A 15,669-nucleotide genomic window follows, 5' to 3' on the forward strand; every position below is an offset into this window, starting at 1 on the left:
TTAAACTCTAAGGCTTATAATGTCTTTAATCAGCAACTGTGGGCTGAATTAAATTCTTGTTTTTGATAGATACTCAAATATATTTTATTTAAAAATCAATTAAAGCAAGTCCTGAATCTGTAACTACTGTCTTTAAAACAATGTTTCTAAGAACTAGCTCTCCAGAACTGTAATTTTAATTACGGCAATTTTAACAGTACATTTTAAGAGGTTTAAGATTTAAATAAAATTATAAAAGCCTGGCACTTTTGTTTACTGCTAGACCATATTCTTCCATTCTTTTAAATTCTAGAAAGTAATAGGATTGTTGAAACCTAGAACATAACATATCATTGTTCTTTTTATGTCCCCTAAGTATTCTCAAAATAGGGGCAAAAGCTTCAGTGTGAAACAAAATCTCTGTGAAACAAAATCTCTATAAACTACTGAAGATAACTCAGAATCAAAAAGAATTTGAGTCCTTTAGGAAGAATTCAATCTACATAACCTCCATTTAATATTAGAAGCAGCAGCTGTGTGTAAGAGGAAAACCATATAATAGCTTATGCCATTTTTAACCATGTAAAATAAAATTTAAGTCACAAACACATTTTGAATGTATCTTTCAACCTCTACAGGACACAAGGCAATGCTGAAGTTACTATAACTTCTAATTTTAAAATAGCATTTAAATAAAGGTGATGTCAGCTAGGAAGATAGATTTTCGAGGAAAGGCAGATTTATTATTTTATTCAAAGCAACAGTAGTTTTCCCTCTAAAGCCTTTTTTGTATTTATTCTATTAGTAAGTTATAATGCGTTCTACGTAGTTTATCTGAGCAGTTCTGAACCCACCCATAGTTGCCTCTCCTTACATCCATCTGATTGTACCACTTCTGTAGCAAAGCCCAAGGTAGCTGCCCATATACAGGTTGTGTAGAGAATACTGTCCCTTGATTCAATTATACTTTTGTATCTCAAAAGTTTTAGAAGTCCTCTCCAGCAAATTGTGTTTGAGTTTAGTTACTAAAATCATTTCATTTGTGAAGCAGTAGTGTTTCAACCTGAAAGTATTACTGCTATAGTTGTAATTATTGTCCAGTGACTCATCCTCTCCCACACTAGAAAGTAAATTTAAACAACTAATTTGTGAGATACAGATTGCTTTGTGTTAATTGCTTCAAGATAAAATCACCTTTTTTGCGGGGGGAGGTTTGGTCATTCAGGTCTGAATTAAAGCTAAGCTGATGACAATGTTCAATTTAAGTTTGTTTAATGCTGATGAAAGACATTCATACAAAGCATCCTCTTTTTTTTTCATATAACCCCATTCTTTGGTGGCAGCTGGGGTTGTGGCTCGGTGGTAGACTACTTGCCTAGCACAGGCAAGGCCCTGGGTTTAATCCTCAGCACCACATAAATAAATAGAGGTTAAAAAAAAAGCATTCTTATGTGAAGGATGCTAAATGTTTCTTCATATAAATTATCACTTTGAGGGACTGGGGTTGCATGTGAGGCACTGGGTTTGATCCTCAGCACCACATATAAATATAAAGGTACTGTGTCCATCGACAACCAAAAAAAAGGTTTTTTAAAAAAATTATCACTTTGATATACATGTTTTATAGTATGAGAAGACAGAACAATGTATCAGTTTTGCTACATTTTAATAGTAGATTTTAAGGGAGCAACATCAAACATCAGTAACATCAAACAAAAAGGTACTGAGTACTCCACAGGGTACAGAGTGCTGCCAAGCACCTTGGAAAGTTTACATGACATGGAGAAGATGAGGCCCTTCTCTTGAGAAGTTTACAGTCTGGAAATTTTGACTACTCAGAGTTTCAGTTGAGTGAACATTTTATTAAGGCAAATTCTTCATTTCCTAGAACTACTGTAGACTGAACTATTTTTGCACTTGTGAAATTAACCCAATCCAAATGGAAGAAGAGACTAAATTTGGTTGATAATTCTTTCAGGCTCATATAGTTTTATTAACATTCATCTAGTAAACAAAACTGACCTAACAGACAACTGAAAAATTAAAGACTAGATCTCTTGAAGTGCAAGGGCTAAAATAACTGTTATTCATTTTAAAAAGCAAACAGATGGTATGATTAGGGTTTACACTAGTTTAAAAATAGGCCAAGTATTGCATTCCCTTCATGCATTGTTCATTTAAAATAGTGAACATTAAAATACGTGGGTTCTACATGTAACCCACAAAAAAGCTCCTCACAAATCTTTATGTTCTATGTATCAAATATCCACCTATGAAAGTTTTATTTATGTCTCATCCTTAAGTTAAAAGTAATGTAAATAGTGAAATTATAATAGGCTAATGACCTGCATATTTTCATATGAATGTCAATATATCTAAATAGGAAATAAATGGCAGTTGTATATACCTATATTAAAAAAATAGAATATCTTTCCAGATTTTGCATACTCATCACTTTATAAAGACAAGGTATGCAGGTTTTAAGGTTTCACAATCAGTTGTCAGAAAAACAGCAGTTGTTCCTGCAGTATCTCATTAGCATCTGACTCAATTATTTTTAGATGACATGATTTAGAAGACGTAAATCCACCCAAAAATTTGTAATTATTCTGAGATGGTTTTAATATTAACCCTAGAATCATTAATGTTAACCCTAGAAACAATAGCAATGTGATGTAGAACAACTAATCAACATGACTAAAAATATGCTCACTTTCAGAAAAACAATCTAGTCATCTGGAAAAAAACCACAGCTACAACCTGGGGAACACTCCCATATAAGATATTGATCTGGTCAAGGCACACTATTTCTAAGTAGAACTATCAGATGAGGGTGAATTTAGGCCAGCTCTAAGGAACAGCCTATAAGACAGACCATAACTGATCCAATTTCCTTTCAAAGCAATCTGGTACTATCCTACCCACTTCAATTCAAAAGTTTAAAGTTAATTCAAATCAAAAGACCATATTGGAGCAAATGTGTAAACTCTAGCACATTCTTATTGCTGTATTAAGTTTGAAGATGAGCATACCTACCACAGCAGTATTGTTCCAGGAAGCAAGGTAGGAACAGTGGTAAATTAGGAAACACACTATTAATTGCACAATTAATAGAAAAGTAAAAAAAAAGTTTCAAAATCTACAATAAACCTGTATCCAAAGGAGTCATAACAATGAGGTGCTGGACTTTAGTTCTGTGGTACAGCTTTGCAATGGACTCACTGGTCTATAGGTACGGCTCACTTCCTGCCTCCTGAAGGATGAATATGCTACACAGAGCTATGATGGTTTCTACTGAGTGGTAAAATTCACAGAAATTCCATATTACTCATGTCAGAATCATTCCTTGTGCAAAGTTTTATGTAGATGAAGATAAAGTGGTTTCTTGGTCAATAACTGCAATTTCTTTCTTTTAAAGTCAGTGGGTTTCTTGTACCTGTAACCACAATAGAAAGATCATTGTTTAAAATACTTTGATGATTGATCTACTCCAATGTTATATTCTAGATGAGAGGGACTAAGAAGAAACATGAACTAGTAACCATTAGACCAGTATGAATCCTATTATGTATATCACTTACAGTTCTATTACAATTGGCCCAGGATTAATCTCATCCATCTTCATGAAAGCAAAACACTTGGTGCTGGTAAACCTTTTTTTAGGCTTGCAGTGTTTGAATTCAAAGAAGATAGCTGCACCTAAGGAATTAAAACAAACCACATAAGCCAGAGACCACACATTTCTTATGTGTCACCAGAAGCCTGTGATTTTACAAAGTAACATGTGTCAAACAGTCTGATGAGACAACTGTTGATAACTCACTGTGGCTGTCACTCCGAGCTCTTCTACCATGCCTGAGTGACATTTCTCCATATCATTTAATTCTACAAAGTACAACAAAATTGTATAGCAAGAATGTAAGTTATGTACACAGGTAGAATCATAAACTACCAAAGAATATAAAATATTAAATACCACAAGAAAAAACAGAAGTTACTTAAGTATCAGCAGTACCTATAGAAATGGTTTCAATAAGCACCTATATTAGATAGAATAGAAATTTAAAAGAGTTCCTTTTAAAAAAAATTCTAGCTTATATCATTTCTCTCCCTCCTGAAACCACCATGCCCAGATTGTCCTTTCCATATTCTTACAAACTAACTGCCAGTTATAGTATCTTTTTACCCAATGCATCTTATTGAAAGAAAGAATAATAATTCTTTAACTGTTAGTAATCATTAGGTTCCTAAAAAAACTTAAGGTAATTATTAGGGAACCTGCTTCCTTAAGTCTGTATTATGAGAAAAACTTCCCTATCAAATAATATTTAACCACATTATTACACAACTAGATAATGCAACTGCTAATTCTCATATTTAAAAAAAATGATTTGACTTTCTTTAAGTCAATATTCATAACTATGTGACGTAAGATCTTGTGTTAAGTACACTATGAACACAAACCCAGGTAAGTACTGTGTCCTTAAGAAGTCAGTAACTGATAATTACAAACCTTTGGTTAATTTTTCAATATGCTTCTGGAGCTCAATGTCCACATTAAAATTAACATATGTATCTTCTTTTCTTGAAGCCACAGGAGTATCTTGCACAGGAGTTAAATCTATGCCATTCAGATCTGGAGAAACAAATAAGTTTCTGCTTATGAGCATTCACATATACAGATAGAAAATCTAGAAACTGCAAAGGTTACACTTCCTAAAGAGGCATAGAAAGAGCTGAGAGGAGATTCTCAGGCTAAGAGATTCCTATTTGGTGTGAGCAAGTATGTGAGAATTATTGAAGTTCATGGGGTATGTGGAGAGAATTGAATATAGACTGAATAGGAGACCTCATGAAGGGGACAAGGAAGCCTTTACATGGCCAAGTGGACAAAACTTGATCTTCATAGTGAAGTGGTAAAAAGAACAAACATGTTTTCCTTAGGGAATAGCCCACTATATTTTTCTATGCAAAAAAAAAATATGGAGTATATAATTTGCCACAATGGAGCTCTGCCACCAATTTCTAACTTTGATCAAGTATATGACTTATTTAGAAAAGCCTTTAAACTTAACCTTATCATAATTTCCCTGTTAAGAACAAAAAATGGATGAGAACAGCCAACAAAAACCCTTTTGTTAATGAATAATTTTTCATATATATTATCTAAATTCTGGTTATACTGTTTACAACATACCCTGAATTTACAACAACCAGATGGTACGTTATATATAGTTTTAATTTTCCGGGTTTTAAAATCTCAGTTTAATCAAATTCAACAAGGACTTTTTTTAATAACTCCTCAGTGTTTATGTGTTATTCATTTATGTGTCTCAAAAAGCTCAAAAACAATTTAGTATATTTAATAATTAAAAAATATTTACATAAAAATATTTCAGTTTAACATGCAAAGGTAATTTAACATTTACAACATCATTGAATATTTTTGTGTATTATGTATACTTTCTGAATGAGTATGCAGTTTTACAAATGGCCTATCAAACAATGTAAATATTTTCCAGTACACTATATATTTGATAACTGGTAACATCGTAATTTAAAAGTGTACCAGTATTATTGCTGTGGATTATGTTCTTTAAATAAATGTTTTTCTTTGTGGTCATATTTTTCTTTTAATTAGCACTAATGAACCCGTGGATCTGACTTTATTTCTGCAATTGATAAAAGTTCCTCCATTTAACTTCAGCACCGATCTGTTCCTTTGGTGCAAAACTACAGGTTAAAATAAGCCCTTTGTACTAACTATAGTTATTTCTGTAAAATGGTATAATTTATTCCTTAATCACATCATCATCCCACGGGATTGCATTCAGGGCATGGATGTTATGGACGCACCCTACTTCCCTGTCCCCTGATTTTCATCTGCCTCTGTAGGACTCACCTATGTAGATACCTCAGTAGCACAGGAAGAAGAGGGGCTGAAGCAGGAGAGATGGGAAAACAGGACATGGGGCTTTGTGTAGAAAACTACACACACCATGGAAGGTGAGGGGTGCTATTGTTAATCTACATCCTGAAGGCTGTAGCTGCTGTTAAGGACAATGTGTATGTTTAGTCCGCACGTTAGATGGAATCTGAAGAGCAAAAATCTCAAAAGCAAAAACTCAAAAGCAAAAGTGAGTGTATAAGTAGGAAATATTTTTTTGTAAGTCTTTCAGAACTAGGGGCTGGGGATGTGGCTCAAGCAGTAGCGCACTCGCCTGGCATGCGTGTGGCCCGGGTTCGATCCTCAGCACCACATACAAACAAAGATGTTGTGTCCACCGAAAACTAAAAAATAAATATTAAAAAAATAATAAAAAAAATTTCAGTCTCTGGTATTTGGAATTTAGGCTGCAGTCCTTATTTAAAAAAAATCTGCAATCTATATTTGGGGTAAAAATGGGAGTTCATAACCCACTTGAATCTAATGTATTAAATATATGTCAAGAGCTTTGTAATGTTTTGAACAACCAATAAAAAAAGTCTTTCAGAACTATGGTCTGTTATGATCTCTTCTAGGATTCTGCCTCATTATAGAATGCATTAAAGTAAGTTGTCACATATACAAGACCATCCCCTGTCAAAAAACTTTGTCCCATTTGAGAAAAAAACATAATGCAATTTGCCAGTTATTTGCCCTTTACACTAACTGTAATATAGGGATCGATGCACTGTCCAGCGTCTTTCAGACCAATTTTCTCAATCCTGATAATGAGTAATGTCATTCCCGGTTCTGATGGCAACCTTGGTAATAAAGTACCTGGCAACAGAGAAACCTCAATAAAAGTTAGCTCCACCAATAATTCAGAGTAAATACTTTGACAAACAGAAGATATAGCCTACCTCTTAGGAACTAGCTAGGCATTATGTATTTTTATTTCCAAAATTCATGAACATCTGATGTTATACTTTTTTAGAAAAATATTTAATTTTACACATAATATATCTGCATTTCCCAACCATACAATCACCTTTAAGCAGAAATAATAATTTCTATAATAATAGTGCATAGTTAATTAATTAATTAATAACTACCAAGTGCAAAGATGTAATGTGACTGGAATTGTCAAACTCAGCTTGTAGTCATGACAAAGTGTAAAGTTACATGGAAATGGTGTTTTACTACTTACTGAGACATAACTTATGAACTATAAATTCCACTTCTAGGTGGGAAGAGTTGAACAAAGAACCCATTCACCTGGCTCTCTTACTTGGGAACTGTGCAAAAAATTACCTTTTTCTTTCCCCCCAAATTTTATTGCTGCTTCCAACAACACTACCCCTCTACATTCATGCCATCATTGTAGACTTGTAGCATATGAACTCCTCTACTGCTCAAGCTTTTCTTTTTTTTAATTGCTCTTTTTCTCCCTACTCCCATATAGTCCACCAATACTTATTTTGTAATGCAAAATCTGCATACTCAGCAATCTCCAGTCTTACATCTTACTATATCCATTTCCTGCCTTGTGCATGACCATTTTGAGATCCCTTGCATCAAGACATCAATAGTCCAAAGTGATCAGATTTGGGGGTAAAATATGCTGAATATTAAACTGTGTTACATCAGAATAACGTACTTAATGTTAAACATAAATTAAACATTTGTAGCTGTAAATATGAGTTTATAAAATAATAAGAATTTATTAGTACCATGTCATTTCACAGATTTGGTAATATAATAACTACACAAAACTTTATTAACCTATATACTAATTTAATATTACTAAATACTTCAAAATCAAAATCTTATGAATATATTTGTAAGAGTTGTTGTGATTGTTTTGTACCAGGAATTGAACCCAGGGGCACTTAACCACTGAGCAACATACCCAGCCCTTTTTATTTTTTTATTTTGAAACAGGGTCTCAATAAGTTGCTGAGGCTGGCTTTGAGCTTGCAATCCTCCTGCCTTAGCCTCCTGAGCTGCTGGGATTAAAGGCATGTGCCACCACATCCAGTGATTACAGATATTTTCTTTGGAGACTGAATCAATTAACCACTTATGAAATCATAGTTGTTATTATTATTATTATTATTATTATTATTATTATTATTATTATTTTCCTATTTCTGACATTATATCATAAATTAATGTTATAAAATTAGTTTGGATACAAAATGTTTGAAATTTTGTTATATAAGAAGTAATTCATCCCAGAAATTTATATTTGAATCTCAACTTTATTCTTGTTTAACTTGTGACCTGTGTCAAATACCTCTAAATATCAGCCTGTGAAATGGAAAAGATAATTACCTCATAGATTTATTTACAAAGTAGAATCCTAATTATGTGTACTTAAACATAAAATTTAAGTGCTTTAAATGTTAGCTTCTTTTTATTTTTTTCCATAAAATTGGTGGTTTGTCTTCCGGGGACATATGTCAATAACTGGGGACATTATTAGTTGCATAACTAAAGGAGGAAGTAAGGAAATGCTGCTGGCAGCTAATAGGGAAGGCCACAAATTTCTTTAAACATACTTGCACAGGATAACCCCCCAAAAGAAAGAATTATTTGGGATAAAAGGTCAACCCTTCATGGTAGATAAGCCATTTTTAGTTACATTTACTTTTTTTTCAGTTTTCTGAAGAGAAATGCTAATTAATAACCTAAGGAGATCTACAATTAGTCTTTAATTAACATAGCCCTAAAAATTCTCAGTTTTGCTTTATGTTCCTATTTTTGCTGTATTTAAGTCAAAGATGCATTGAAAAGAGCATGTATACCTTAAATTTTTGTTTTCTCTGTATTTTAGCCAAAAATTGCCTGGAAAAGAGCAGTATGAGGAGTCCGTGAGATGTGTGATGCATATGAAGCAACACTGTTTAACATTCATTGGGTCTGCCCAATATGTGGATTTGTGGTCTGTTTGGATTGTTACAAGGCAAAGGAGAGAAAAAGTTCTAGAGGTTGGTACATAATAATATAAATGTAAATTTTCTGTTATTTTCTTTGGGATCCTTTATCTGGAAAATTAGATAAATAAAGATAAAATTAGATAATAAAGCTTTCTCTTGTTTTTATTATGCATATATTACACTAATGTGCAACATATTCACAAAAAAGAAATTTGGGGGAAGTATGTTTTTAATTGGAGGAATAATCACAATTTATTTATGGCTGAGTTTTCTGGCATTAATCTGCCTCTACATCTTTTAGCCTGATTCAATAGTTCCTAATTGTAGACCAAACTTAGGTTAAATCTTGTTGCTTTCAGATTCCAATGTATAGGAGTCAGAAGTCCTAGAATCCATTAATTAAAATCATTCATATAAGGCACAGTTGAATACTTATTAGCATGAATATTCAGAAAAGGACTTTATCTGTTTTTCAAGTACCAAGCATTTTGAAGATTGTCATTGAAGTTTCATGTACAACTATCAAAGTTATATTTGTAAAATCATGAGTAATATATAACCAAAGTATGTTATCTTACAGATAAAGAATTATATGCTTGGATGAAGTGTGTGAAAGGACAACTTCATGATCACAAACATTTAATGCCAACTCAAATTATACCTGGTTCTGGTAAGTGTAAATGTATATTATTTACCTAGTATGATAGCTATTGATTGTTCTACATTAAAAGAACACTAAAAGAAATATCTAGGAGTATAATAGAATGAAGATGTAAGATTAAACTAATCTTTAAATATCTTACTCCAAGTTAGGAAATCCTTTAGGATTATCTTTCTTTAGGAAGATAAGCACAACTTCAGTGATGAAAGCCATAGCATAACCATTTTAGAAGAGGAAAATAGAATATAATGAAAAAGCCTTTGATTCATAGTGAAAGCTTTCTAAGATTTTTTAACATACTGCATTTTTTTAAAATACAGGTAAGTGAGAAAGTAATAGAGAATATAAACTTGGGTAAATGATTAATTCTATGATATTTGGAAGGGATGGCAAGGAGAAAAGAAATGGAAGAGAATTAAAAGATCACAAGAAAACCTCCATTGTTCCTAAATTATAAAACATAGTAAGAAAAGAAATGTATAGTCTTAAAAACTAGTAGTAATTTTTTATTAACTACCATTTTATTTTGTAGTGTTGACAGATCTTCTAGATGCCATGCACATTCTTAGGGAAAATATGGTATTAAATCCCATTGCCACTGAATTTACAAGTTGGAAGTTTTCCTACCATGAATGGTGTATCTCAAGTGAGAAAAAAAAAATCACTATTTATATAAAATTCATGGTTAAATAAAATAACTACTTGAAAATCAGTGTAGGACTTACACTGTGGATTATGTTTTCTATGTTACTATGTAAATGTCTTCTGACTGCTACTTTTTAACTCTCAATAAATGAAGAAATTGTATTTAAAAATTTAATTTTTCTACCCTTGTAGGTTTTACAGAATGTTCTTAAACACAGTAATAAAATTTCTCTGTGCATGCCTGAGTTCCAGCAGCAGAATACCCCTGAGAATTCTGAGAGTAATGGCAACCGCAGTCCAGGGAGTGATGTAAGCATAGATGGCAAGTTACTCCTCCAGAATCCCAGTCACCACAGCACTGGTAAGCAGATCTTGCAGAGCTATATTTTTTCATCTTTTCTTAAGTGAAAGGTTGAAGGAGAGGGTTATTTGAGAACAGGAAAACCATTAGATAATCCTTTCAGAAAACAAAAACTACATGGGGAGGGGGAATTTAGAAGTGAATGGTTTATGTTACTTAAAATACTTAGAAATCAAATTTTGATCTAAGTATTCATCAAGGGCTTTACAAAGTGAGCTGTGCTCTTATGACTGTCCAATATCAAAGAAATATGGCACTGAACATTTAAGAAGATGACTTTATTCAGACCACTGCAGTAGGGAGAACACTCATTAATGTAGAACATCTTTTAAAGAAAAGGAAGGGGTAATGGGGTTTTAGGGAGGTAGGGGGTCAAGGGAATCCTGATGAAGCATGCATATGGGATCTTACAGAAAGACAATGGGATGCTAATGTATTATAGCGTGGGTACAAAATCTGCTTAATTTTAAATTAACATTATTAATTATACAAAGCAATGGGTTTCACTATTACACTTCCATACATACATATAATGTGTGTTGATTATGCTCTATCATGATACGGAGCGCAACAGGTCCTCCAAATTCTCTACCTAGACGCTTAAGTAATACATTTTTCCTGGCTGAGAGGGCTTCCAGTCCCTTCTCACTCTTGCCATAAGTTGAAGGGACAAGGAACCAAAGACAGCGATGATGGCCAAGAAACTGGCTAAGGAGAGCAGTTTTCCTCTGAGGTCCTATCACGAAGGAATCAGAAATCAATTTCAGCTAACCAAAGACCCCCAGCTAACTGCCTCCCATATTCATGGTGCAGACAGCATGATTCAATCTGAGAGGAAAGTTAGAGAAGACGTCTGGAATTCCCTTTGGAACACTGCTCGGTCCACAATGACTGAGCAGCACCTGTGAGATCACTAGGCACGGAAAATCCTGCCCCGGCCGGGAAGAAACAGCTTTGGGAGGTATCACTGGACAGCTCCCATTGTCAAAAAGTTCTTCCCTTCTGCCTGCCTCTCTGCCACTTCCATGCGCGCGCAATCAGGCCTCTGGATGGCTACAAGGAAATGTGTTCCTCCTCACTGAGGGGCCCTTCAAATCTGCGCACAGACAGCTGTCACTCGCGCTCCAGTCATCTCTCCTCGCTTTCCCAGCGCATGTCATCCACTGCACTGGGCTTCTATTCTCTTCCCCTTCCTGACCATCCTCCCCTCATTTGCTCTTATCGGTGCAAGAAAGCACACATTTGCCCACACGTGGGTCTGGGAGGATTTGAACCCAGAGGCTCTGAAAGCTTCTGGTCGCCACCGGGTCGCAGTCACCCGCAACTGCCCTTGTGCAAACCCTACACTCCAAACCCGGACTCCCAGCTGCCTCAGCGTACCCCCGGCGAGCCCCCAGCCCGGGCATCGGTTACCTGACGCTTGTTCATCTTCCTCAGGTCCCCAAAGATGTCGAAGCCGGACGCGGGGAGGTGCGTCCCCACGGCGCCCGCGCGTACCATGGCAGGGTCTCTGGGGGCCAAATCGGCCCGCCGGCTCCAGTTGTCACAGACTGCTGCGGAGCACCGCAGGCCCCGCCCACCAGCCCCGCGTCCTTGCGGACCACGTGACCGGCTACATGCTTGGGCGTCTGGGAATCGTAGTCTCGCGAGTCTCGGCCACGGGTCCGCCCCGTAGGAATCGAGAGGAGAAAAACTACCATGCCCAGAATGCCGCGGGCCGACAGCCTCGGCCAGTGAAGACCCTGGGCTCCCAGGGAGGGCAGAGACTGGGCTCGGGAGCCTTCATCGACCCTTCCGAGGGACTGTGGGGCAGTGGGTGAATCCGCATGTCTTAGGGACAACTCGGGGAAGTGACTGCTCAAGAGAAACTGAATTCCCAAGACTCTGGTCAGGCGCCAAAAGGACACCTAAATATCCCTCGCAATTACCTAGCCGTGTATCTTGGCCATTGGATGACTGCGACACGGGGAAGGCGGAGCTTCTGCCTGGGGTCGGACAGTGCAGAATCGGGGTGGGGGCCCAAAGTAGGCACGCCTGATGGGCGGGGCCTGAAGAGGCGGGGGTTTTGAAACTGCAGAGCTCCGTGCGCTGGAAGACTACAAGAGTAGGGTTTGAATGCAAAGGAGCATCTTTAAATCGTCATGACCAAAATGAGTAGAAACAGGTATTAATTGAATGAATAAATAACCACCTAACTCTTATATACAAGGAGTCAGAGACCCAGAAAGGTTTGATGACATGACCAAGTGGCAGAGTCCGAAATGGAAATCATATTATGTAATGACAAGTCCTACATTACTAAGTCCCAACTTTAGATTACCTTTGATTTATTCACTTACTCGCTTCTGCCTTATTTATTTGGTTCCTTTATTTATAAATCTTCATGGAGCTCCTACTATACACCTAGTTCAATTCTAACACTTGAGAAAAATCAGCAGGAAAATGAGCAAAAATCCTTCGAGTTTATTGAAGGCAAACATAGTAAGATAAGCAGATTATAATAGTACCCGAAGGGTGGTGGTGGTGCTGTGGAAACAAGAGAAGCAGAGAAGCTGGATCCGGATCTCTGGAGGAAGGGAGCATGCTGCAATTTAAAATATGCCAGAACTTGACTTACCGTGAAGCTAATAAAAGGTGAGCTTTTAGATGCTTCTTGCATAGATCCTTTCCTGGTAGAAATACAGCCAAAGAGCTTTGTAAAGTTTTCCAAAGAAAGATACTCAGATTGCTGTTGATTAAGAGTTCTGGGGGTTTTGTTTGTTTGGTTTTGGTTTTGGTTTTGCATTCCAACTTTCTCTCCATCATACTTCTTTTTTTTTATTATTGGTTGTTCAAAACATTACAAATCTCTTGACATAACATATTTCATACATTCGATTCAAGTGGGTTATGAACTCCCATTTTTACCCCCAAATACAGATTGCAAAATCACATCGGTTACACATCCGCATTTTTACATAATGCCATATTAGTAACTGTTGTATTCTGCTACCTTTCCTATCCTCTACTATCCCCCCTCCCCTCCCCTCCCATCTTCTCTCTCTACCCCATCTACTGTAATTCATTTCTCTCCTTGTTTTTTTTCCCATTCCCTTCACAACCTCTTAAATGTAATTTTGTATAACAATGAGGGTCTCCTTCCATCATACTTCTATGCGGGTGGGTACAGTAAGCATTTGGGGATCAAATTAAGGAGAAGTTGAGTTGGAGTATTTATGTGACTCATGGTCATTTCCTGTCATCCTAGTATAGAAATGGCTTTAGAAATACTGTCACCCATTGTGCCACCTCATGACAGGAAGTTGCACTAGAGGTGGCATCTGATATGAGACTATCCTACAACCCCTGGCCTCAGAAGTAGGAGAGGAGAAACAAGGTTTGAAATGTACAGATCCAGAAACTTAGCTGTGTTGCTGAGGGACAGAAAGTGGAGCATCTATGCCCAGCCCCACCCTGGTGCAGTGTTTTCCTCTCTGGGGAAAAGGTGAAAGATGAGATGCTATACCTCTAAACAACTATCATGAGTAAAGAGACTCAACACTTGGTAGGCCTTTTTGTAATCTGGAGGCAATATAGATCTCTTTGAGTGTATATTTTAGTCTATCTACAAGTGACCCCTGAGGCTGCCAGTTTTAAGAGGTAACCATAAACCAGGTATGGTGGTGCATGCCTCCAGGGACATGGGAAGCTGAGACAGGAGGATTGAAAGTTGCCAGCCTCAGCAATTTATCAAGTCTTAGCTAATTAAGGAGACCCTGTCTCAAAAATTAAAAGGGGTGGAGCTGTAGCTCAGTGGTAAAGTGCCCCTGGGTCCAACTCTAGTACCAAAGAAAAGAAAAGAGGCAACCATAACAAGAAAAGGCACTGCAGCAAATCCAGCTCCTGTGCATTTAGATCTCATGATCCAACTGATACAATAGTAACTCAAAGTGTGGTTGGTAAATATGACAGATGTATCAAAACTCTAGCAAAAGAGGAACAGGACAGATTTTTATGATAGTGAAGGACTTTGTGCTCTCTCCATAAATGACTATATTCTTTTTGAGAAACAGCTTCTATATTGCCATTGGTCCTTGGGAGAGCCTGAATGCCCAGCAGTGAGATCTCAGTATACCATGCAGCCCAAGCTTCCTATCAGGTACTAAGTATTTTATGCTCCATCTAGCCATTAGGATGAATGGATGGATGAATGGAAGGATGGACAGATGAATGGGGCAGGAATTTATTTCCAAATGAAAATGGTACATAAGAGACCACTCTCAGGCAGATCCAGAGGAATGAGTAACTTGAGTAAGCAGGTGTCTCCAGCTCCTGCAGCCTAGTGCACTGCCTCCTCTCCTTCAATCCCTCCCTCCACTCCCATCTTGAGGATTACCTCATGTGCAGTTAACTAAGAAAGCAAAAACTCAAGTCTCGTTTATAATTGGGTCTATATGATATGCCAGTACTCCCAGAAAGTGAGTATTATGTAACACAACAGCCACACAGAGGTGATCCTAAAGGATACCCAAGAGGAAAATCTTCCCAGTGGACAGAACTGCAAGTAGAACACTAGATTGAAATATGGCCAGAAGTCTGGATCTACAGTAATTTGCGGAATTTTGTCAATGATTTGACTGGATCACTTTAGATGGGGAAGGAGCACGATTAGAATTTGGTGATGAGGATGTCTTTTTGAAAAAGTATGTGGCTAGCTAGACCTCTCAGAATGGGTACAGCCATGAAGATGGTGATATCCCAACTGAATTCCTACATCTCCTTTAAAGGAGGCTCTTAATAACCAGGTAGGCAGAATTACATTATCCATGAATATCAGTTAGACTCTGGTCATTCCAACACTTGCTCAATATTCCCATAACTTAAGTAGGCTTAGTGCAAAGACAGAAGTTATACATGGGCCAACAACATGGACTTTCCTTCCCTGAGGCTGACCTGAATAATGATTACTGATTGCCTACTGTGAAAAAAGTAGAGACCAAAATTGAGCCCTAATATGACATAATTCCTTGGTCAGAGCAGCCAGTTGTCTAGTCCCAGATTGGCTACATTCGTTATCTTCCACCATGCAAAGGGCAGGGAATTGCACTCACTGATATAGATACATCTGTACCTACGGACATGCCTTCCTTGCCACTAATGCTTCTGCCAGCATCATCAT

The 15,669-nt window shown here is 36.8% G+C and overlaps 1 protein-coding gene across 2 annotated transcripts; it reads right to left on the reverse strand.

Annotated features, from left to right (window-relative positions):
• Positions 1-2,735: 2,735 nt before the first annotated feature.
• On the reverse strand, positions 2,736-6,932 carry LOC308640155 (axin interactor, dorsalization-associated protein-like). 2 transcript variants are annotated; one of them, XM_081312165.1, is made up of 4 exons: positions 6,620-6,932; positions 4,493-4,615; positions 3,561-3,678; positions 2,736-3,415 (listed from the first exon to the last, which is right to left on the reverse strand). In XM_081312165.1, exons 1-4 carry the CDS (start codon positions 6,705-6,707, stop codon positions 3,319-3,321), a joined length of 426 nt encoding a protein of 141 aa, XP_081168291.1. In that variant the 5' UTR covers positions 6,708-6,932; the 3' UTR covers positions 2,736-3,318. The 2 variants fall into 2 exon arrangements, 1 of the variants encoding a protein (XP_081168291.1); XR_014020185.1 differs by lacking the exon at positions 6,620-6,932 and having other exon boundaries at positions 2,736-3,864; positions 4,493-4,616.
• Positions 6,933-15,669: the final 8,737 nt, after the last annotated feature.

The sequence above is a fragment of the Spermophilus citellus genome (assembly GCF_964194105.1).
Source record: "Spermophilus citellus genome assembly, contig: SCAFFOLD_149, whole genome shotgun sequence".
Classification (NCBI taxonomy): Eukaryota; Metazoa; Chordata; class Mammalia; order Rodentia; family Sciuridae; genus Spermophilus; species Spermophilus citellus.